This window comes from Nanorana parkeri, unplaced genomic scaffold (genome assembly GCF_000935625.1).
Source record: "Nanorana parkeri isolate BGI_ZX_2015 unplaced genomic scaffold, ASM93562v1 scaffold137, whole genome shotgun sequence".
In the NCBI taxonomy this organism is placed as follows: domain Eukaryota; kingdom Metazoa; phylum Chordata; class Amphibia; order Anura; family Dicroglossidae; genus Nanorana; species Nanorana parkeri.
The window spans coordinates 780,420-805,923 of NW_017306405.1; the positions used below are offsets into that span (position 1 = coordinate 780,420).

Genomic DNA, 25,504 nt, shown 5'->3' on the forward strand with positions numbered 1-25,504 from the left:
TAACCCCATAGTTCTCCTTTAATGAGACTGATATGTAAACATAATGATCTCCGGCAACGCATCCCCCTCCAGTGTCCTCCATTCCTTGCTCCCGTCAGCAGACTTTACTGTGAAGTGAAGCAGAGACAGAATACTGACAGGTACAGAATGATGGAAGGGATCAACCAGATTTTTCTCCATACTGTGTCTACAGCTAGGCTCTGGAAGGAAGTACAAGTGATATCAATCTTCTATTCTATCCAGGAAACACTGCAGCAGTGCTACAGTGTATAGCATTTCCTCATGTATAGTTTTATACAATCCATTGCCATGAGATTTAGAAGGTTTTCTAAAGTCATCTGTAACCCTTGTCAAGAGATTCTGTGTTATGCAACCTCCCTCTTATGGTCCAACGTATCCAAGTTAGCCTGATGTGAACTGAGTGAGCAGGCACTGCTGGATGTCCAGAGAAGTTATCTTTGTAAGATATTTTCTTCATATCCACATTAAATTGACTTTTCCAGTTATAACAGAGTCAGACTCACATAAAAAGGCTCTACTGTAGGGCTTACCTAATTGCAATTCCACTTCTGTGACACACCCTGGCCAGTGCAATGACTTTTTCTTCTGAGACGCCATCCACTCGGTCCACTGAGAAGCTAACACTGATCCATACACTAAATGTCAGGAAGAGGCATTGTGCATGGCCCACAGGTGAAATAATGCAATAACACAAACCCTACACTTAAGACCATTATATGTGAAAGTCCGGACCTGTTAACCTGGAAAATGTCAATTTATGAATGTATTATTCTCCATAAAATGATAGGAATTTTGTAAATCAGATCTTCAGTGACACAGTTCCTCATCTTCTATAAGAAAGTTTGTTTTATCAGAGGAGTGAAGTTTCTATAGCCGCAGTTTGTTATCCTTCGCCTGCAGAGCTTTCACAGCTACATCTGCTTTCTGCCGCAGCAGCTCTGCTTCCTCTGCGCTCTTCTGGATGTTCTTCAGCAGGAAATGGGAAATGAAGAGTTTTAAGCCTTCACGCAGCATTCCAAGCTTGGGATTGTCAGAGACTCTGATGGGAAAACAGACAAGTCCTATAATGACAAGCAACTTTAAATGTATCTACTGCCACATGGCCATCTATGTATTAAAGTGCTCCCTTCCTACTGTACAGTCATTCGTTGGGACCAGTGACTGAACTGACAGATCTCACCTATGGTGCCACCTGATGCTGAATCCTGGCTTTGTAATACCTACGGTTAAGTACAGTGAAGCTAAATGGCTGATATAAGAGGCAAAACCTACATGTAAATGAGGAATACTACTAATGAGCAGTAGGGGCAGCCTCCAGACCCATGCAGGTCAAATGCTTCAGGGGTACTTGCAACATCTTAGCCTCCCAACATTGTCTTGAACCTTGACAATTAGTAGGTTGTTTCCCTCTCAATGACTTAAAGGGACACTGTCATGAAAGATTAATAAAGGCTGCCATTACTGAATCCTCCTTTGAGAATACTAGTTTACTGGCTGTCATTCTGATACTTTAGCTTCAATGCCGAGTCGCTGAACTAGACTTGTATAGGTGTAAGTAGTTCTGACACTTCTCTGGCACTCATTTACATGCTTGTTTTGGGATTATGACTGAAACATACAGAACACAAACATAGCCAGACATTCATAAGGAGGTCTGCAATGGCAGCATCCATAACTTTCTCATGCCTGTACATCTGTCATGAGAGTCATATAAAGGCCTGCCATTAGTGGTGTCCTTCTGAAAACGCTTGTTGCCTGCCCTAATTGTGAGTCAGACTAAGAAAAGCGGCAATCGTTAGAGAAAATGCTGCAACTTAAGGAGAACTATGGGGTCAGTGTTTTTCCCCATAGTTCTCCTTAGGGTAACGGGAGGACACAAACTAGCTTCCTCCCGTTACCCTAAGCTCAGTATACCGCGAGCTACAGCTCGCGGTATACTGAGACGCCGCACCTGGAGCGGATCCCGACGTAGATGACGGGATCTGCCCAGCTGCGTGAGTGACAGCTGGCTCTGCCTATCTAGAGGCAGAGCCAGCTGTACCCGCCCCCTCCCCCGTCCGTTCCGCCAGTCAGCGCTGGCAGATTGGAGCGGGGAGAGGGGAATCCAGCCGAGAGCCGTGACAGGATCGAGAGGTGAGGGAACCCGGTATGTGTTCCCTCACCTCCCGATCTACTGAGCCGACCTGTGACAGTCTCATTGTCACAGGTCGGCTTAGAACTATGAACTATGAGGAAATCACTCATCTCATAGTTCTCCTTTAAGAGAAACTGGCAATGCCTGACTACATACTTCTTTCATAACAGGTTTGCTGTAACTTATCACTAAAGTGATATTAAAGTCAAAATGATTTTAAGTTAATTTCAAATGCTGATGAAATCACTTACAATGGATGCTGCTTCTTTATGTTTAAAAGTTTTAGTTTCCTGCAGAAGCAGTGGGTTCCCTGAGCACTGGTCCTGACTTTCTGTTTTAGAGTGACTCCTTAAGCAGAGTGCTATGCAGTCACCCTTGTATGCGCTAGTAAGCTGTTTATGACTCCACAAACACACAGACCGCAAATCAAACTACTCCCCTCCCCCATTCTCCAGCTAGTAGATGAACAGTTGCTGAAGTCTGGACTGTCCATTGCGTACTGGGCAGAAAGTTCAGGGAAGCTGAGCTAAGAGACTTGAAAGCAGCTGTTCAGAAACATGATTGTAAGTATTTTAGCATTAATGTTAAAGCAATGCTTAGGGTTGCTGGACAATGTATATTTGTTTGATCTGGACTCATTATTGAAAAAAAAGTTTGAGCGTTTAATACTACTTTAAATATAAAATGTCAAAATTTCAATAGGTTCAGGTCACAGTTATGCTGTCTACAGGACATACAGGAGACATGTTCTGGACACCACTGTCTGGGAGAATTCTAAAATCTTCAACCATTCCTATCCATTCTTAGGAGCCAGTGGAGTCAACTGACCCAACCTTCACAGTGTATGCCATATGTAGGTACAAACATGCGTGTGCATACGTGGCCAGCAGGGCACACTCATTGGACAGTGGACGAGTGGAGGTCTATGCCCTAAGGTGTGGACTCAGTAGTAATGTGCAAGATGGAGCACAGGATGGGTTTTGGGCAAAAAAAGCCAACAGCAGGCTGTTGTGCCTTACTTACACAGTCTTATAATTATGGAGTGGAGGTCAGGGTTACTTTAAAAAGTTATAGTCAACACCTGAGAGTATGTGAAACTTAAAGGAGAACTATGAAGTCAGTGAAAATCACTCATCCACATTAGTTAGGAGTCGATGTGTGATAATGAAACTGCGGCTCAATAGGCCGGGAAGTGCGCGAACGCATATCGTCGCTCGCTCACTCACTTCCCGATCATATCCCTGCAGAGAGTGGTGACCGTCAGTCACGGTTCCCTGCAGGGATTCCCCCCTCCCCGCTGTGATCCTCCAGCACTGACTGGAGGAACGGACGGGGGAGGGTACAGCTGGCTCTGCCTTTAGATAGGCAGAGCCAGCTGTCATTCACGCAGCCGGGTAGATCTCGACAGCATTGTCGGGATCCATCCCGGCTGCGTCGGTCTCAGTATACCGCTATACACTGAGCTTTGGGTCACGGGAGGACGCTAGTATATCTCCACCCATGACCCTGACGAGAACTATGGGGAAAAACACTTACTCCATAGATCTCTTAAGCATGCAAGTATTAAGGGCAATACAGAAAATAAAATAAATTGATACTCTGAGAATTCCATAGCCAGCAGAATATAATTTATATTTAAGTATCTGATCCTACTTACTTTCCAAATATTACAGCAAGATCTTCGGCTTCAGCATCCAACAGCACTCTGCTCAGAATCTGACGCAGAAAAGAGACTTTCGTTTTATCCAACTCACTGAACTCTATGACCTGCATAAGATGTAAAAGAGAAATATAAACCTGAAGCTGAAAAAGCCGCACCATATAAATAGGACTTTCTGTAGGAACAGGAAAACATATATACACATTACCAAATAAAATAGAACAAGGAAAAGGGCAAATGCTACGTTGCTCTTAGCAAGGGAGACACCATTCCTACCTTAAAAATAGAGAGTGGAAGAGATTTCTTTTTAATCAGGTGACTCAAGAGCTGGTTGAGATTGGAGAATGTGGCTGCTGACAGACTTCCCAAATCCCGGAATTTATCCCACATAGTGAACTGGAATGTCATCTGAGAGATCATACAAATAAAAGAAATTGAAATTTAGGCTCAGGTCCATACAACTACATTAAAGATAATCTCTACTGTGAGAAACATGGCGGCTGAGGTTTCTGACATTCTGAAAAAGCCAACTGCTAGGCTGTTTTTGGTTTCAGTACTTCCTGAGTCACTGAGCTTGAACAAAACTGAACTGTTAGAAAGTCAGAACTTGCAATTCACATACTGGTTTAAGTTAAGTGGCTCAATGTACACCTATAGTAACATAGAAACCAGGCACCTAGCGTTTTCAGAAGGACAGATTAGTAAAGCCTTATATAATTCGCAACACAATTTACTATCGCAGGGTAAATTTGACAAATAAAGCCAACGCTCATATGTACTCAGCTTTTTCTGGAACGTATCTCAGCATTGGAAACTTACTAATATCACAAAATGCTGAGTGGCTGCGAAAGCTGTCAGCATCAGAGTGGCTTAGGGGAGAACTACAGGTTATTGATGGGGACACAAAATCCAACAGTCATTATACCTTCCTGAATGGAAGTGTATTCCATCATACGTGGGGGCTAAAAAAAAAATAATAATAATAATAATACGCACAGGATACTCTGCGCTGTGTTGCACTGTGGTGCCATTCACAATTGAAGGCATTTCAGCACTAACTCTATTAACCACTTGCTGACCAGGGTGTTTACACCCCCTTCCTGTTCAGGCCTTTTTTCAGTACTCAGCGCTGCGGTACTTTGACTGACATTTATTCCGTCATGCAACGCTGTAATTAAATTAATTTTATACCATTTTTGGGGACAGATAGAGCTTTCTTTTGGTGGTATTTAATCACCACTGCAGTGTTTACATTTCAGGCTGATTTCCCGCTTGTGCGCGCCGCCTAGCAGCGGGCACGAGCGGGGTGGGATGGGACGTTAAAAAACGCCCACCCGCATTCAAGAAGCCGCTGTCCTGCCGTTTAATTACAACGGCCGGACAGCAGGTGGTTAATGCATGTTATTTTAAAGCTTAAATTCTGTAGGACGTGTGCACACAAGCACTGTCTATGTTCCTGTTCCTGAACACTTCTTAGTAACCAGTGCAATAGAAGAGCACTTAACCAAACTGCTAGACATGCAAGTGTTCATAGTAACATCCAAAGAGTCATGCATCATGACAAAAAACAGGCCACAGTATGGTCTGTGTTGCTACTACAGCTCTGGATTTTGTCAAAGCTTCCTTGTCAGGTCATAGCCCAGAGACTAGACTTTTTACACAAAGTTTGTGTATCCTGTGCAGTCACTGCCACAAATGACTCTAAACGCTAGTGGTGAAATGCAACCACATAGAACTTATTTGCCTTTAGGATTATTCCTGTGTGTTGAAAAGTCTGAAGTATTTTCAGCACCGTGCTAGCCACAACGTTAGCTGAAGACTAGCACTCTGGAGACATAAAGCTTTCTTTTTATGTCATTTGACTTCCTTCTCAGTTCATCTCATCTCTGTTCTTAAAGGGAAATTTCACCTTAGAAAAAAATAAATGCACATTTCCTTAGAAAATGAAAAAAATGTGGAATTATTTCTTTTTAATAGCAGCCAGTAGAGCACTGCACCCACAATAAGTGGAACGCGGATGCAATACTCTGGCTCGTGCAGACTCTTCACCCCTCTATGTCCGTACCTATAACAGTAACTTCCTTCTGAGGCCATGTATTACCTGAAACCTCCTGTCGTATTCACAGAACTTGCTGGCTAGAAATGCGTAGAAGGGGTTGTAGAGCTTCTCCTGCAAACAGCAGTCTATAAGGACATGTACAATCTCTCTCTCCTGATGATCTTTCAGACCGAGCCTAAAGATGACATAAAAGTGTAACTATGAATTAAAAAGAGTACAAATATTAAAAATAAATAAAACGAGCATATGTAAATGATAACATATAACCATATCGTGGATCTCCAACTGTTGATGGATCACATTGTAGGCAATTCCTACCAGTCAGAGCTAATGGAAATATCCACCCTGTAAAGGCTACAGACTGCTGTGACGTACCTTTAATAGGACAGATAAACCCGTTCAGGAAATGCAGTTAGAGGGTACAACAGTATTGGAAAAATAAATTTCACGCTTCACACCCCAACAAATGAAAAGTTTGGGTCTGGATGGAGCTAATCTTTGAAATTATAAGCACCAAGCACCGTGCTTTCCAACACCATTTTAGAAAAGGGGGATACAAAAAGGAGTGAAAAGAAAGGAATGTAAAAGTAACAACATTACAAGAAACTTAAGTGACCCTGACTATAAAAAAAAAAAAGCCAGTCCTGTAAAAAAATACTATATAGCCCATCTATATTTACCTTTCTAGCATCTTGAAATGTCCTCACTTTACAGCTCCAAGTTTTCAACTCTTCTTGGTGGGTACCTGTTCCCCCCACCACACACAGTGGTTCCTCCCACCATCTTGTACGTCCTGCAGAGAGACATTCAAGTCTGCATGAGGAACAACTGTGTGCAGCATTAGGAGCAGGTATTCACACACCTGGAATTGTGAGATACCTCCACAGGCTATGGGGCAGCATAGTTTCAAGACATAGGCCACTAAAAAGGAAAGTATAGATTGGCTTCTTTTAAGGGGCTGGCTGCTTTTATGGGTGACCCTGTGCTGACAGGGTCCCTTTAAGAGAACAAGAGCCCAGAATGCCTGTTTATGGCATGTTTTTAATATTTAAGGGGTTTGGGGGAACAGGCAACTGAAGTTCTTACAACAGGTCCACTTCACCACAACCCTCCAAAATAACTCACTTCAGCAAATTCTCAAAAGCATCCAAAAAGTCTTCACTTGTCATGATAACACAGAAGATGTTCCTCCTGATGTCTGTGTTCATCCGCTGCTTGCGGGCCAGATCCATGATCTTCGCACTGACCTTAACAAAGATGAAAACACATTATCGTACATGTATTTCTGTACTGAGAAAATACAGAAGCTGCCATTACTAAAATCATCTAAAATGCTAATTCACTGGCTGTCAAAGTGAACCATTGGTTTTAATACCTGGCCAAAAACATGCATGCAGATCACGAGTTCCGAGTTCTCTGTCTTTGCTTCCTTCCTTGATTAATCTTCATGGTCAGCATTTAAGAAAACAAATGAAGCCACAGAAAGCCAGGAAACCAGTATTTTCAGAAAGAGGTTAGTAATGGCTTCTTCTAGACTTTTATCTGTATAGGTTTCCTTTATGATGTGGCTTAACATCCCTTTATACTGTTATAATCCACAAAAGGTCAGTTTTCATTGCCAGGAGCCTAGTGCAGTAGTTCCCAGTGAGGGGCTTCCACTGCCAAATAAAAAACACTGACTGCACTGATCAATGAGAATCTCTTCGTAGCCTTCTTTTTTCTGGGTTGGAGGAAAAAAAAAAAAAAGAGACTCTTATTGGTCAGCGCACTCACGTGTCCTCACTGACCAATGGTCACTTGCCATTGGTGTTTAATTAATCTCTTAAAAGGAGAACTACAAGATGAGTGCTTTTCACTCACCTCATAGTTCTAGCCGACCTGTGACAATGAGACTGTCACAGGTCGGTTCAGTAGATCGGGAGGTGAGGGAACACATGCCGGTGTTCGCTCACTTCTCGATCCTGTCACGGCCCTCTGCCGTGACAGGGGAGTGGATGGATTCCCCCCTCCGATCCGCCAGCGCTGACTAGCGGAACGGACGGGGGAGGGGGCGGATACAGCTGGCTCTGCCTCTAGATAGGCAGAGCCAGCTGTCACTCACGCAGCTGGGCGGATCTCAACAGCGATGAAAAACTAGGAGTCCTGCACCAAAAAGTAAAACATTTTCCATACCGTATTTGCCGGCGTATAAGACGACCCCCTACTTTTTGTGTTAAAATATAGGTTTTGGGCTATACTCGTCGTATAAGACGAGTATATCCCAAAATAATGTCTAAATGCACCCACTAACCTCCATGGCGGTATTCCAGAGTGTGGCTCGGGGTTAATTTTCAGTACCATAAGCGGTAACCCCGAGCCACACTCGGGATTACAGTCTCTTACATTGCCCACGATCCCCGCTGTGTCCTCCGTCTTCCGTCCCTTGCGAGCGTCCGCGTCGCAGGGGGGCGGAACCGGCGGCAATTTTAAAAAGTAAAAAAAAAAAAAAATAGAACAAAAAAAATTCAAATAAAATCATCAGACCGCCAGGGAGGCTAATCCGTCAGCCCACTGGATGTGTGTTAATACTGTATGTACGGTAGCTTCGGCTACATACAGTATACCGCGCTGAGCCAATCACGGCAGGCTTTGTATTCATTACTACAGGCTTTGTAATCATGAATACAAAGCCTGCCGTATAAGACGACCCCCCCGATTTTCGGGCGATGTTTTTAGGTCTCAAAACCCGTCTTATACGCCGGCAAATACGGTATCCCAATGCTGAAAACTAAAATATGCCCCCTCAACCTCCTATGCAAAGTGGAAAGTCAAACTTTAACAAATTTATATTGCTCTGGTAAGCCCAGAGTAAGACAGCATTTTAATCCCCTCGGACACTGACTGCCTCTGTGTTACTACACAGCAAATAAAGATGGCAGGCCTTCATCTCTATAGTTTGCGCCCCTGAAGTACAATTATGCAGAGGCAAACTGCATCCAGAAATATCAAAAGGTTTCCTGACCTCGGGCAAGGGGGAGCAATGGAAACCTCATGAAGTAGCATGGGGGGTATGCTTTAAATTGTATACATTTGCCATTTGATAAGGAGGGTTGGCTTGAATCTTCAAAGCTGTGTTTATCCTTTAAAGCTCCCGCCTCCAGAGAGAACAGACCAGTGACCTTCTGGAGCAGGCACCATATGTTATTATAATTCAGAAGAAAGAACTGACAGGTATTTAGGCCCAATCACACATTACCCCAACTCACCAGCTTTATGTGCGATGCCATCCATTGTGAATGTCGAAGCACACAGGGCACACCACAGCGCACAATCTTTGCTCTGTAATGTGCTTCATTTCTAAAAAGGTTGTGTATATTTTTTGATCCATTTTAGTGTATTGGCAGCCAATTAATAATTACTTCAGGTAGAGAACTGCATAATCAGATGATTTAGCACATATACTAAGCACCCGCACTTTGTGACTTTCCACTGTGCCAAAAAAATAACTACCTGGATATTAACTACACAGAAAGAAAGCAAAATACAAATGTATTACAACCAAAAAAGGAATTCATGATGACCCTTGAAGATATAAATACAGTGAAAAAAAGAAAAAAGCATAAACTATATTGTGAAAGATGTATTTAGCCATATGCAGGTTCTGCCGAGAACATAAAGCTCATATGGACGGTATGTTTGAACTATAAGAGCATCTCAGTAAATCTCAATGTATTCTAGATTTAGAGGAAGGAAAACAATTGTTATTCATACAACATTTATGGCTTGGAGCCTCACAATTTCCATACCTTCCCAATGGACTGAGTTGGCACCTTCCCTGAAGAGTCATTAATCATTGGTGCTCCGCTCCATGATGACCCAACAATCCACCACCTGCCAACTTTTTCAGCTTCCAAGAGGTTGTCCAATGTCACACGTAGACGAGTATCGCTGCCGGACACACTGCGGTGAACCTTTACAAAAACGGATCAATCAACAATAACACTATATGACAACACAATATGATCACAAATATAGACTACTGTAAGAAGATTGGAAACATGAGCGAGAATCTGAATGAATATATTTCATGATGCAGCCATTCTGAACTACTTTTCTAATGTAGGTGTGTTGCCATTTTCTAACTAAATGCTACAATCAGAATGGCCATACATGGCTGAATTCAAGCCAGATCTGAGTATAATGAATGATGACTGAGTAAGAAGTGGGCTATACAAGTCTTCCACTGCGGCAGTAGCAAGATTTCCTGACAGCTAGGAATGCTTGGTATTGCACACAGAAAAGTTTCAACTTGTTGCCCAATTGGCACTGATCCTTCCCTTTTCTGCAGACTAAAGAACGGGAGGGGTTATTCATGTGTATTCTTCTAAACAAAGTGATCCAGGTGACACAAACAGGTTGGGTATCAAGGACAGGCAGATGCCTCACTACTAAATATTCGCCCGTCCTAATAAAAATTGGGACCCTCACTTTTTTCTCACCACTGGTTGCCCCACCAATGGTCTGTCATTTAATATTGACTTTACATTTTAGAAAATCAAGCCTGGTTTAAAACAAAAGTTCTGTATAAAGTCTAAATGATTCTTACCAAAGATCGTTGTAATTTACGCAGCTTTTCCACAGGTTCAGGATCATAGCCTGGTATCTTGCGCATATCATTGTTCTTTAACGCGAGCATCGTCTCCAACATAAATTTAACCTACAGGACCATAAACATACAAAAAAAATAAACGACACCGGCTAAGAAACCTAAAAAGGGTTTCTAAACCTTAATGTGCAGATTCAACTTATGTAAACTATTCAAAGAAAAAAAAAAAACAGAAAGCAATGTCATGCATAGTCCATAGAAGACAATTACAAGTCAGGTTTCATTAGGCTGATCACCCTTTATGTTCACCTTTCCACAAACACAGTGAGGGGAATTTATCAAAACTGGAGCAGACAAAATCTGGAGCAGCTGTGCATGGCAACCAATCAGCTTCTCGGTTTCATTTTCAAATCTTAACTGAACACACTGAAGAGAGAAGCTGATTGGTTCCCATGCACAGCTGCTCCAGTTTTGATAAATTCCCCCTCATTGTGATTAACAATAAGACTACATAACACATTATGATCACAAATAAGGGCTACTGTAGAAAAATAGGTTCACTTTAGTTTGCATTCCAGAATGATTGCAGGATGTTTAACATGAAGGTTATATGTGAAATGAACAGTTTCCCAGCTCTGCTCCCTTAGATACAAAAGATCATGTACGACTGACTTCAACTTGTTACTGCCGATTTAAATTGGTGAGGGTGGAAGCCAGTAAATCATTTTGGGTGGACCTGCCCTTCAAGCACAGACCATACATATAAACTTTCAGTCAAGGTATAATGAAATCTCAGGCCAGTAATTGAATACGTAAGCTGTTTGTTTTTACCCGAGTCTGATCTTGGGAGTTCTTATCCACAACATTTGCCTTGTTTTGAGCCTCAGTAATCAGCTCCTTCAACGCCAGAGCATCATCCTTTCTCAAGGAGAAGCCAACGTTTTTCAGAAGCAGCAGGATCAGCTCTATGTTCCTCTCTGTGAATGTGGACACCAACAACTTCAATATGTCAAACACCAGGTGACAGTCCATGACGTGGAAGTTATAGAGGTGTCCTATGAAGATGAGCAGGTTATCACACTCTTTACTTTCACCAATGTCTTGATGTAGGTCATGAAACTGCTTTACAACCGATTCCAGGATATGAGCACCCACCTGTAAAGAAGGTCACAAGGAGGTAATAAGTTTTCTCTTTGAAGGAAATGTACGACATATAAGACATAGCTTCAATATTATGGTCAGGGCTCAAATATAAAACTGTAGTTTTTTTGATTACACTAATATAAAACAATGCATATGAATATCTCATACCACTCTTCAGCATTTCTGCTAATAAGTTTACTGCTATGCTGTGAGTAGCCTATGTTGTAAATAGGTCCGAACAACAAAAAAATAAATTGCACACACACCTGAAATAAAAAAGGTCATACCCTCTTTCTCTCCCTGTTTAATATTTAGCACTTTCATCCAGCCTTTGATATGCAATGCTGCTTGTCAACGGGTTTACAGGAAGGGACAGGCATTCTGCTGAAATCAGTGGAGTTGAATGCTATTTATTGGACTTGGAAGAGAGGTTGTGCAGAGCCAGGTATGCCATACAGAAAAATCTCTACACAACTATGTAAATATATTACACAACAGACATGCTGGGGGAGGGAGAGCCCAAAAAAGATAAGTACATTATGACCTCACTTATCCTCTAAGCTTAAAGCTGAACTCCAGAAATGACAGAAAAAAAACTACCCTTGCAGTGGTGTCCCCACACTGCAGGGATTAAAGGTAAGTGTATTCTGGGTGTAAAGGAAAAAATACTTACCTTACTCCTCGCTCAGGCAGCCTTGGGTGCTCTCCTCTGCTCTCACCACTCTGGGTTATGTGTCAGCCTTTGCTGTCCTCATGTGCAATGCATGACTATCGGTCCTGCATTGTACTAGATTACTTCAGCACACGTCCACCGGCCAGATCGCCTCAGAGAAGAGGCTTCGGGGAACTGGCCATACAGGTTATAGGGAGCAAAGTTTACGGTAAGTATTACACCTTATTACTCTACCCCTAGACTTACCGAACATTTAACCCTTGCAATGTAGGGGCACCATTGCAAGGGTAATTTTTGGTAATGCCCAGAGTATAGCTTTAAGAAGCAACTGCAGAAAACAAGAAAATTCAGCCAGTGAACTGCTAATGCTATCCACCACAATGCTGCTTAAAGAGGAGCCAAATTAAAAAAGAAAACAAATCTAGCAAGTACAATTTTTTGGTAGAAGAGACTATGTATGTCTCTCCTACCAAACAATGAATGTATTCTGTCTGCTAGCAAAATGTTCTTTGTGTACACAGACTGCAATCCATACACAATGCACACTTCCGGAGCTGGGTGTCAGGATGATGTCATTTCATGGTGCATACACAGGAGTTTTATCATTAGTGGTTAGCCAATAGCTGAAGAAAGAAAATGCCAGACGGGGAAACAAAAGTAAAAGTTGGCAGCAGCAGCAACAATGCGGCAAGGAGGAGCATGGACCTAAAGTGACTAGAGGCCAAACTAGGAGGGGGGGGCATGAAATCTGCCATAACGTGCTGCACATAATTACACATTATGGCGAATGTGCAAGGGACCGGCTGCAGCTTTAAGTCTGAAAGACTCCCCGATTTATTAGGAATGTGATCTGCATATAATCTATAGCAGTCAGATTCAACAGGATTTTAAAAGTGCACCCAGGACAGGACTACAGTCTCTTTTAATGTGACCATTCAGTTCAACCTTCCAATCTGAGATCAGCAGACCCAAGGGACATGCTGGTCAGTAAGTTTCTAGCTCCCAAACTAAGGTCAAGTCCTTCTGGGCATGATATTACAAAGACTTTGCACTTCATTTTAAAATTGTATTTTATATTAATATAATATATGCAGGTGGTTGTTGCCAAATCTTGTTACCTCGATCCCAACTGTATGATGTAGTATACTAATGAGGAGCACGTGTTCCATCATCAGTCGGTCTGGCATTTTGGCTGGTGTAATACAAGCATTGCACAGAACGCTGGTTACAGTATCATTCATGTCCTTTCTGCTGTTGGTCATGTACAGTTCCTCAAGCTGTCCGCTGATAGAGGCCATGTTTGGTTCAGTCAGTCTAAGGAAGAAAAGAAAAAAAGATTAGGAAGTGATGTGGTGCATTCTCTTACAACATGTGGAACTGATGACTAATGTTTGGGTAATTTTGGTTTTTGTTTTAGACAGAGAGTGTGGAAGGGTTAGACCTCCTGTCAGGTTTTTTTTATTGCTTTGTGTGTCCACACTGGGTGGGATTCTATTTGTGCTGATGGCTGCTGTCATCAAGCCAGAAAGTGAAAGGAAATTTGACCTGTTAGAGTTGTCACCAGAACAAGTGAGGGGAAATTCCTGTTCCTATAACTACTCCCTAAGATGGGAATTTTATGGGAGATTTCCTCTCATTTCCTGTTGCATCTCCAGAAAAGGAAAATAAGGGAATTTACTCGGCAGCATAAAATAACCTGATGGGGTTTTTAACCTTTTACTAGGCTATACAAAACCTTTTACTAGGCTATACAAAATGTATACCGCGAGCTGCGGCTCGCGGTATACTGAGCCTAGGGTGACGGGAGGACGCTAGTTTGTGTCCTCCCATTACCCTAAGGAGAACTATGGGGAAAAGACTTAACCCCCATAGTTCTCCTTTAAGAGTCTTAATGTACCTGTTACAACTAAAGTAAGGGTTTAATGTAATAAAAAGGAGAACTATGGGGTTAAGGCTTTTCCCCATAGTTCTCAGGGTAACGGGAGGACACAAAACAGCGTCCTCCCGTCACCCTTGGGTCAGTATACCGCGAGCTGTACCTCGCGGTACACTGAGACGCAACAGCTGAAGCGGATCCCGACAATTGTGCCGGGATCCGCCCAGCTGCGTGACTGACAGCTGGCTCTGCCTATGTAGAGGCAGAGCCAGCTGTACCCGCCCCCTCCCCCGTCCGTTCCACCAGTCAGCGCTGGCGGATCGGGGAGGGGGGAATCCAGCCCCTCCCGTCACGGCTGAGAGCCATGACAGGATCGAGAGGTGAGCAAACGCCGGTATGTGTTCGCTCACCTCCCGATCTACTGAGCCGACCTGTGACAGTCCCATTGTCACAGGTCGGCTAGAACTATGAGGTGAGTGAAAAGCACTCACCTCATAGTTCTCCTTTAAGTTTTATATTAACCTGCATGTACAACCAAAACATGTATTTTTCTGCTGGATAGAGAAGAGAAGGGGTTAAACCTTCTGTCAGCTGACTTTTGCTGTCAGTGCACAATTAGGGAAATTTCCTGTCCCAGAGATGCATTCAAAAGTTGGAGGAAATCTCCCAGTAAGGCTAAAATATTGCGTTTCCCCTCACTTTCTCAGTGAGAATGGTCACCAGGACAAATAGAGAGGGTGAACCTCCCCATTAGGGACACAGCAACTGAAGTCAGAAACCCTGATTTGCATACTTGTTTTGATTCTGTGACGCAGAATGTACTGAAGCAGTGTGACAACCAGGTAGCTTGCACTTTCATGAAGAGGTCAGCGATGCCAACCTATATATTCTCTCAGTACTAGTTTTCTTTAATGGTTCCGGCAGGGGGATAGTTACATGCAGGGGTGCTGAATTCCTATTGCCCGACACCTGGGACATGCAGTTTCGGGCACCGGGCAGGTGTTATTTTTACTGTCTCTTTGTCCTCCATGGGCACGGTGACCGTGTCTCCTTAGAGGATCACTAAAAAAAACCTAAAATTTCAAATACATACACAGTGCTCCCATCCATGTCAATTTACAAGGAAAGCTATAAACTGAAAGTGAACTGTAGGATCGTGGTTCTAACATGAGGTGTCAGACGTCCTGCAGTGTTTCCGTCAGCAAGGGAGCAGCATTGTGCTCATGCGACTTTCAAGGAAGCAACGTATGGAATCAGGTGTTTATTCTCTCCGCCCTTCTTACTGCCAGTGTGCTATGGACCTAAGTGTTCACACATTGAAGAGTGTTGGTAGCAACCTTTCCTCCACTAATTACATTTCAGACCTTAGACTCACATCATTTCAGGTTAAAGAAGAACTCTGGGCAAAATTTGTATTAACCCTTGTAATGAAGCTATCCCCAGCACTGCGAGGGTTAACTGCTCATTTTGGTCTAAGGGAGGAAAATAGCAAAGTTATACTCACCTGATCCTTCGAGCTGGCTGGCTGTGACAATGCTCCCTCCAACCTGCCTCCTTCTATGCGCCAGCGCTGGTATGTGCCTCTGCATCCTCACGTTCTATACGCTGTGTATAGAACACGATGACTAATGGACCTTAGACTGCTGCAATGAAGGGGGAGCGAAGCTAGAAGGACCGGTTTAAGAGCAAACCAACTCTGAGGATCAGGTGAGTATAACTTAGTTGTTTTCCTCCCTAGACCAAAATGAGCAGATAACCCTTGTAGAGCACTGCAAGGGTGAATAATAACTTTGACCGGAGCTCTTCTTTAAATTTTGAGTAAAGGCCCACTTTAACATAGCTGAAAGCAATCCTTTCTTCTGTGATTTGATGCAAAGCCTGCCTTTCTGCAAGAAAATCTACAGCCAATCAATCATGAGCTGCTTAACATTTAATTAAGAAATAGAAAAGAATAATATCCAGGTAACTATAATGGTCTCAGGACAGAGATGAGGATGGAATAAAAATATCAACTTCCAGTTACAAAGGGTAAACTCCATACATCACCAAGTGACCCGCAGCATCCGCGCACAACAAGAGAGTAAATTAATTAGCGGGGGCCTGTGAGTGATTTAAAGTCCGTGGAGTTTCATGCTGTCAATTAAAAATATGAACTATAAAGTAGTTGATGCACTCCAGGCCTGGAGCCAAGACACGGCACACAACTCTAGAGAGAGGACACCATCAGTTAGGTGGATCCGTCATGTGATACCTGTTCATCAAGCCTTTCACGCTCTTCTTCAGCCTCTCCAGTTCTTCCCTCTTCTTTGCGTCTACAACTTCAGAGGTCTGTCTTAGCTGGGGAGGGACATACTTCGTGCCCGCGTCTTCGGAGTTCTAAGAAACAATTATAGGAGGAAACATTTCATCGAAGAATAAAAGCATTGACCTAGCAAGCCATTAGATCATTCCTGTACAAGAGACGGACAATATCTAACCAGTTATCACAAGCAAAATACATTTCCTCTAATCCATAGAAGTCACTTTGTGTATACATCCGAACTAGGAACTGTTAAAAGGAGAACTATGAGGTGAGTGAAAAATCACTCATCATAGTTCTAGCCGACGCGTCACAATGAAACTGTCACACGTTGGCTCAATAGATCGGGAAGTGAGCGATCACATATACCGTCACTCGCTCACTTCTCTATCATCTCCCTGCAGAGAGCCGTGACCGTCAGTCATCGCTCCCCGCAGGGATTCCCCCATCTCTGACCCCTCAGCGCTGACTGGAAGAACGGAGGGGGCGGGTAAAGCTGGCTCAGCCTCTAGATAGGCAGAGCCAGCTGTCACTCATGCAGCTGGGTGGATCTCAACAGTAATGTCGGGATCCGTCGTCTCAGTATACTGCGAGCTGTAGCTTGCAATATACTGAGCTTTGGGTCACAGGAGGAGGTTAGTATATGTCCTCCCGTGACCCTAAAGAGAACTATGGGGAAAAACACTTACCCCATAGTTGTCTTTTAAAAGCAGAACTATATTTAAAGGGAACCCGTGCCCAGATCTTGCATAATCTTACCAAGCTGTAACAGCACTTGAACCCTTTCACTGCCACCAATGTAAGCCTTACTTCGGCAGCAGCACAGCCTCACACACTCCCAGCTGTAATAGTTTGTGTACAATTCACAAGCTGATCATCAGTTTCTGGTAGAAGTGATCACTTCTACACCCCCCGAAAATGCTGTCGCCCCCCTTCTCCTGTGTATCCCGAGCTACATTGGTTGGTAGAAGGCAGGATTCCGTAATATCCGTCTCTACCATAAAAAAAGGAATATGGTTTGAATAAAAGAAGCCAAATGAGGGTATTTTTAGTTACACTGAGATTTAAGTGACTCCTTCATGAAAGTAGTATGAGGGGTGCCATTGTTTGCCTCCTTATGAAATGCCTGGATGTGTGGCTACAGTACATCTGAATCACAGACCTGAACATACATTATTTAAAACAGAACTCCAGGCATGCATTATTTATTTATTTTGCAGTGGGGTTAACTGCTTGTTTTTGCCTAGGTTCAAAAAAGAAAAAAATGTTATACTCACCCGATCCCCGGCTGGCTGTCACATCTCCTCCTCCGCTGTAGAGATGGTATGTCCCCAAGCATCCACGCGTCATATACACAGTGTATAGAACATGATGATTTATGGGACCTTGGACCGCTGCGGAGGAGGGGGAGCGAGGCTCAGGGGACCCGTCTAAGAGCAAGCGGCTCTGAGAATCAGCGAGTATAACTTTTTTTTCCAACCGAGACAAAGACGAGCAGTTAACTGTTGCATTGCGGGGGTGGCCCCACTACTAGGGCTAATTCAATTTGTGCCCGGGGGGGTTCTTCTTTAACAGTAGTGTCAGAATTCCTTACCTCTATAACTGTTCCAGGTCAGCAACTCAGAGAGCATGGAAGTCATAGGCATCAGCAAGGCGACTGACAGCTACAGGCCAGTAATTGCAGCCTTCATTATCACGACAGTTTCCTTTTAAGTAACTGTCACTGAGATATGGCTTTGTATGCGTGTCGCAAAAAAAATTAAGAGCAACTAAAGACACTGCGTGAATTTATCAAAATTGGAGCAGATCAACCAATCAGCTTCTCTCTTCAGTTTGTTCAGTTAGGATTTGAAAGAGAGAGAAGCTGACTGGTTGCCATGCACCGCTGCTCCAGATTTTGATCAATTCCCCTCAATGTAACCCTGTTTGAATTTGACCACAGTCCTCAATAAATTAAGTATTATGACCAGACTGGACTGTAGGCTGGGGGAGGGGAGCTTTTAACAGTCTCCTCACAATGTACTATGGTATCAGCAATTTAAAAGTAGACTATAATGATTTTGCTTTATTTTATCTTATTTTTAACTCATACAAAAAAGGTAAGAGACAGATGCAGAGTGCCCCCTAGAATTTGTTTTCTGCTCGGTAGCATAAGAGTAGCCGGGTGCAATGGAAACTCTGTGCAACCCTCTATGTGATAGTCCATAGGAAGCTGCGGCAATTGTATTCGGACAGTTGGCCCTGCAGGCTGCCAAAATACCTGAACAATGCCTAAATCTGATTGGATGCTGGCGTTGCATGGCTGACAATTTTTTGCCCGGATTTTTAAGTCAAAAGGATGTTGGGCAGCGGACTGGGCCACCCACTGAGCGAATTTCGGCCGGTTCATTATGAATCGGCCAAAATTCACTATGGGGTCTATTCACGAAGCTGCCGAGGGCAGCCGAGTGAATGACCGATCTGAAGTGAAGTGAGCCGAACACTGTTCAGCTATTCACTTCAGGCTGGTACGGCTAATTTCAGCCGTACATCGGCTTGCTTCGTGTGGCTTCGGGTCAGCCGAACATGCTCAGCATGTTCGGCAAAAAAAATCGGCTGTTCTGCTCGGTCCCTCAGAGGCACCGAGCAGAACAGAAAAACAGTGAAAAAAGTTTAAAAAGTAAATAGCAAACGATTGTGCGGAGCTAGCAGTGACAGCTAGCTCCGCCCAATAGTTTCCTATTGTCCGGCGGCTCTGCTGCTGTCAAAAAAAAAAACACTCCCGGGCGATCTGGGAGCCTCCTGCTCCCGGCCGCCCAGGAGAGAAGCACTGATGTGTCCTTTTTTCTTTATTCTGACACGATCGGTCAGAATAGAAAAAAAAAAAATAATGACATTTTCCCATTGAAAAGCATTGGGACATTACTATTGGCTATTTCACTTTGCAATATGATGCATATGCGTTCGGCTCGGCTGAGCCGCTCGGCCATGATTGGGAGCTGTACGGGCTATTGTGAATAGCCCGTACAGCAGCCCTTCGGTTCTACTGAACCGAAAGGGGCCTGGAGCCGAAGCTAGCCGAAGGATCGGCCGAAGCTACGGCCAGATCCTTCGGCAGCTTCGTGAATAGACCCCTATGTGTTTATCCAGTTTTACTCTTTAAGAATACCTCAGGGGTCTGTTAGACACCTGCTCTCTCTTTTAGCCTCCAGCCTATACAACCAGGGACACAGAGCCCCCAATATGCTACTACGAGACTACCACCTGAATGTGACAGTTTTGAATTTGGACGTGCTTAGAGCTGACTGCTTTGAGTCTAACCCAAGCAGAGGAAATCAATGAATGGGACTTCACTGATCTCACATCTCCCTGCATTCTAAATCCCTCTTGAGGGCACCACAAGGGGGGATTGGGAGGAAGAAGCAGGGTCTGCAGAGGCCAACCTAGGGAAATATAATCTTTATTTAAGGAGAAAAATTAAATACAGATGCAATTGTCAGCTGGGCTTGGCTGCCTGAGGGAAAAGGACAGAATGGACACGAGTAAGACCGATGACGATGTGTGCAGTAGATGCAGGGACTCACAAGCAGCACTGACAAGAGAGTGACAGTCACGGCTCTCTGCACGGATAGATCGAGAAGTGAGCGAGCGTCGGTATGTGCTCGCTCACTTCCCGATCTACTGAGCCGACCTGTGACAGTCTCATTGTCACAGGTCGGCTCAGATTATGAGGCTGAGTGAAGATCACTCACCTCATAATTCACTGGAGCGGCCCCTCACCCCTAATAAGCCCTCCTAGCATAACAAAAGAAAGAGAAACAAGTAGAAATGTAAACCCTTAAAGGAGAACTATGACATGAGTGATTTCCACTCACCTCACAGTTCTAAGCCGACCTGAAAGTCAAGAAACAACAAGCCAAGAAAAAGCAATTTATACGGCAAGAAGCATTTATAAATATTTTGAGCTTATCCTATGTGAATGAGAACATGTAACAAATATAAAGCAGGCGATATCCCAATTTGGTTGCAAAAGTGGAAATACAAAATGAAGCTTGTGCCAGGCTGTGCTACATTATAAATACCTCCACCAAATCCTACCTCATTAGCGACAGCCGGTTCCTCCTCATCTCCACTGTCTGACCCATGCTGTAATGACTCTTCTGCCTGCTTATCTTCATTTTCCTGGGCAGCACTATCTTCTTCATACTCATCCTCTGATTCATGTTCTGCGGCATCATCTTCCTCACTTTGCTCCTCCAGAGAATTACCCTCATCATCCTCCTCTGATAGACCATCCTCGCCTTTCTCTTCCTCTTCCAGACCATCCTCCTCCTCACTTTCCTTCTCAGAGTCTTCCGTAAAGAGATTTTCTGAGAGTCTCTGTATCTTCTCAGCAGTGTTCTGCTCCTCTTCTTCCTCCTCATATAGTCCAGACACGGAGCTACCAGGCTCCAGCACCCCCAGGATGTAATCCAGACCATCCTGAGCGAATGCCTGGGGCAGGGAACTTTTGTTTTTCCTCTTATTCATCCTCAGACTCCTCTCCAGCTTCTTGATCTCCCTCTCCTCCTTCTCATTGGCCTCCAGTAGAGCCTTCTTCCTGGTCTCCTCTCTGCTCATCTTCTCCTTCTTCTTCCTCCTCTTCTTCTTGGCTTCTGTCTCAGGCTTCTTTGCTCCGGGTTCCTTCCCAGCAGATCTCTCCCTGTCCTGTCCATGGTCCTCTGGTCCCTTGGCTGAGGATGTGTGAGGAGCTTTGTCCCTGTGCTGAGCATCTCCTGATGGTTGCCCCGGCTCAGCAGAGGGCTGTGAGCTCAGATATCTCCTCTGATAGTATTCTTTCCTCCTGAGCTTCTTGGACAGACGCTTCTGCTTCCTCAGTTCCTTCCGGCTCTTTGCTCTCCCTCCAGTTGCCGAGTGTCCCCCCGATACAAGGCTACTGTTCTGGGATGCGCCGCCCTCTGCCTTCTCCACAAACGTCTGGACTGACAGCTGCAGCTTCCTAATCTTTGCCGACCCAGACTGACCCGCGACTTTCCGCTTCATCTTCCTTTTATTACTACTTATATATTACAGCATAGAATTAATAGCATGGCAAATACTCAGCACTCACGCCTCCTATGGGCGCCGCCATGTTGGGGAAAATAAGCAGCTTCCGTCCTGTGGAGCGGCCACGGTGACGTCATTACTGAGCAGTTCCGGCACAGCGCCTCCTGCTGGACATACCGAGCTCTGCTTGTGTCAGTTCTAATGAATAGCCTCTTAGTAGTATGAGAAAGTAAGTGATACTGTGAGGTGCTCTCTGGAATCTTTCTGCAGGAAATACAGATACATTTTATTCATGTAACTGAATTAAAGCCTATGTATAGACAAACTTTATTTTTTGGGATAACATAGTTAAAACCCATCAAGTTATTTTTTGCTGTCTTCATACCATTGGAGAGATTTACCTTCACCTCCCGACCCAGGGATAAAACACAAGGTTAGAGGAAATCTCCTTTACTTGTTTCATACATTATTCTATTTCAGGTTTTTCAAGATAATACAACAGGGCAGATTAATTAAAATTGTACCCATTAGTATTTTAACATTGCAAAGTATGAAACAGGATCATTTGGAATATATATAGATCTGGGATTGTAAAACAATGAGGGGAAGTACAAGGGTCGCAGTATGTTAGGCCACAATACACATTATATTCAGTTCTTAAAAGATCTTTAAAGTGACACTAAACTCAGGAGTTCAATCTTAAAAAATTAGTATTCAAGCACCTAAACTATTAACAGAAACGTATCTTATTTGTGTATCACTCGGCTGTAGATCCTGAAATCATCTCTGAATTGGTGCTGACACTGTCCTTCCTTCTGGAGGGTGGCTACTTTTGTTCCCCATGGTCCCTGTGTGTGTTGTAAAGTAGTCACCGCTCCAAGCTCGCTCTAATGATAGACTAAATCTTCAGAACAAATTAGTAAACTAAAGATGAGATTGTAGTCCATCAAAGAAGTGAGCTTGGAGTGGTGGCTACTTTACAACACACACAGGGACCATGGGGAACACAAGTAGTCCCCCTCTAGAAGGAAGGACAGTGTCAGCACCAATTCAGAAATGATTTGAGGATCTACAGCCGAGTGATACACAAACAAGATACATTTTTGGTAATAATTAAGGTACTTGAATGCATTTTTAAGATTTTACTCCTGAGTTTAGTGTCACTTTAAATAAAAACATGGTGTTGGTGTCAAAACTATAGTAATGTTAGGAACATTGTGGGTTATTGGTTCAGATGTTAAGTAGGAAAAGGACTAAGGGAGGACTTGGTACCAGTTAGGAGAACAGGGGAAGAAGTTGCCCATTTCCGGTTGAGGAGTGGTAATAAAACAGCAAAAGTAGGGTGCGGTCAAAATTAGATGGTAAGTATTTATCAACCTAAGGTTGCCAGGTGGCTAAACAAATTTGTGATTCTGTCACACAACTTTGCTTCTGTTTTCACATGAATGATTATGTCATTAATGTGTTTGATCAGCCTTTCTAAACCAGGGTGCCATGGCACAATGGGGTGGCTCAAACATTTCACACAGCGTCATGTGTTTCCATGCTACAGGCAGGCTGGCCACCAGCACCATGAAAACGAATGGCAGTAATCCAGGGAGAGTGGGGTCCATTCAGAAAAGGAAGTTTGCCTCCGTCCAGGCCTGCTCTGCCTCCCAATCTCTGTTATGCTCCTGATTTGATGGTAGGACACTGATATGGAGGGGGCTCCAAATGTGAAGGGGGAACTCTGATATGAAAGAGGGGACTCCAATATAAAAAGGGGGCCCTGATGTGAAGGGGGGATACTGATATGAAGGGGGGCTTCTAATGTGAAGGGGAGCTCCGGATGTGAAGTGGGGGCTTCTGCTGTGATGAGGATTCCTGATGTAAAGGGGGGCCAGAGACAGTGAGCCGCATACATACAGGTCTGTGGCAATCCACTTTAATGGGGTGATGCAATGCATTGAGTAGGGAGCTGTGTGACCCTGGGAACTCTGAACCCATGCAGTGACTGTGAATTTTTGAGCTGTGTCCTTTATATGAAGGAATTAAGGGTGGGATTGTGGAAACAGTGCAGGCTTTTCTGTAGATGTGGTCTACCATATATAACAGTATAATATAGGTGTCCTTTTTGTGCTCGTTCATACACACAAGCTAGGGCCAATTTAGTCAGGAGCCTATTAGTCTTTGGAGTGTAAGAGGAAACCCATGCAAGCACAGGGAGAATATGCAAACGCCACACAAATAATGTCCTGACCAGGATTTGAACCAGGGACCCTCAGTACTGCAAGGCAGAAGTACTAACCCGTAAGCCACTGTGCTGCTCATGTTATAGCAAATCATATAGAATATCATTTTGGAGGGATGCTCATACTCACCCAAATGCTCCGATACTTACCTCTGATACAGGAACTTTGGGTAGTGCCAAGGGAGCATGGTGCCAGCTTCCTTTCCAATCAGGAAGCCGGGCGGTGGGTTATGACATGCCTCCCGGCTTCCTGATTGGCTAGGAAGCCAGCTTCACGTGATGCTGAGCAGCCTGGCTTCCTGAACAATCAGGAAGTCAGACAGCACCTCATGACTCGCCACCCAGCTTCCTGATTGCTTAGGAAGCCAGGCAGCCTCTCATGCCGGTGTTCTTTCGCTAGAACACCGGCTTCACAGTCAATCAGGAAGCCAGGCGACGGGTCATGATCTGCCGCCTGGCTTTGTGATAATCGGGGCACAAGGTACCAGTGCTCGGTACTTGGTATTGGCGAGTAGTGGAAAATAAATATCGGTATTGGTGCATCCCTATCATTTTTTCATATAGAACAAGGTTTTAAACTATTAACACATATCAGTATCATTATTTACATGATGTTTGTCTGAAAAAACACAGAAAAGACTGCACATTCTCTTCAAATATTAATGATCTTAGGAGGAAATGTTCTGCAAATCCAAAATCCCGAAACCTTGTGTCCAAACCCTGAAATAGTGTACAGGACCAGTAGAGTTAAATCTAAAACAGCCGAGAGTCCTTCAGATCTATTCTAGGGATTTAGCAGCTTCCAGCCCCAAGATAATAGAACATTGCAAAGCCTGTATTGTGCAAAATATGACTTTACCCAAAGGAAAGAAATTTCAATAAAAAATACATTGTAGCAATAAATAAAGGAAACGTATGAAATAGGAGGAAGTGAAGAGTTTAGCCGAATGGAGCCATAAATAAAGAACGTGGATCTGCCATGGAGATTGCTACTGGAGTGATGGGCAAAGTCGAAAAAAGATCAGAAACTTATTTTGCACGTCCTTGATTAACATTCAGCTGATTCCGCACCGAGAGCCAATCCATTCATTACAGTTAATGAGACAGCATAAGAATGTATAGATTAAAAAAACGCTGGTCATCAGACTTTATTAGTCACCCACTATAATTATTGACAGGGATCAAGGATATTAAGCTTCAAAGAGGACCACTTATTATATTAACACTCTTGAGAGGTATAAAATACATTTTGATTTAATTAGAATGAAACAGCCATGATTTCAAAATAAATCTTCCCCCTATATTTCCCAAGTATTAATTCGATTTCGGTATTTCCTATCTATTGCGAACCTCCATGAACAGAAGATAATTGAAACCTGCATTATTCTGATGGGTTCTAAGTTGAATCGGTTAAAATGCCATATGGTCCCGAAGCTTTTACCCGTCTGACCTTGGAAACATAAGTGTGTTGTAATTATGAATACTACATGTGGAAAAACTTTCATCTGCCATGTAATAGGACATTAAAATCTATGTGTAGCCAAAACAATTTTTTAGCTTTAGCTAGAGCAGAGAAGGGTTATAGGGTGTCTATGGTCATAAGCTAAAAATAAAAATGTAACTCTACAGTAAATTAAGTGTTAATTTTGACAGCAAATTTCAATTTAGTCTTACAGGTCTATTCACAAAAGGGTGAAGAGTTTGGAGAAGGCAGGAGAAGTGAACAATTGAGGCTTAAATAGCTGATTTAGAAAAATTCTCCAATTCAGCTCACTTTCCAGTTCAGCTACTGTATGTTG

General features: G+C 43.5%; 1 protein-coding gene across 1 annotated transcript; it reads right to left on the reverse strand.

Moving 5' to 3' along the window:
* Positions 1–822: 822 nt before the first annotated feature.
* Positions 823–21,558, reverse strand: NOM1 (nucleolar protein with MIF4G domain 1). The gene is made up of 12 exons (XM_018553988.1): positions 20,604–21,558; positions 20,528–20,570; positions 16,403–16,527; positions 13,394–13,589; positions 11,291–11,614; positions 10,460–10,570; positions 9,660–9,824; positions 7,000–7,121; positions 5,917–6,049; positions 4,092–4,223; positions 3,813–3,922; positions 823–1,060 (listed from the first exon to the last, which is right to left on the reverse strand). The coding sequence occupies exons 1-12, from the start codon at positions 21,470–21,472 to the stop codon at positions 889–891; spliced, it is 2,502 nt and encodes an 833-aa protein (XP_018409490.1). The 5' UTR covers positions 21,473–21,558; the 3' UTR covers positions 823–888.
* Between the last annotated feature and the right edge of the window lie 3,946 nt (positions 21,559–25,504).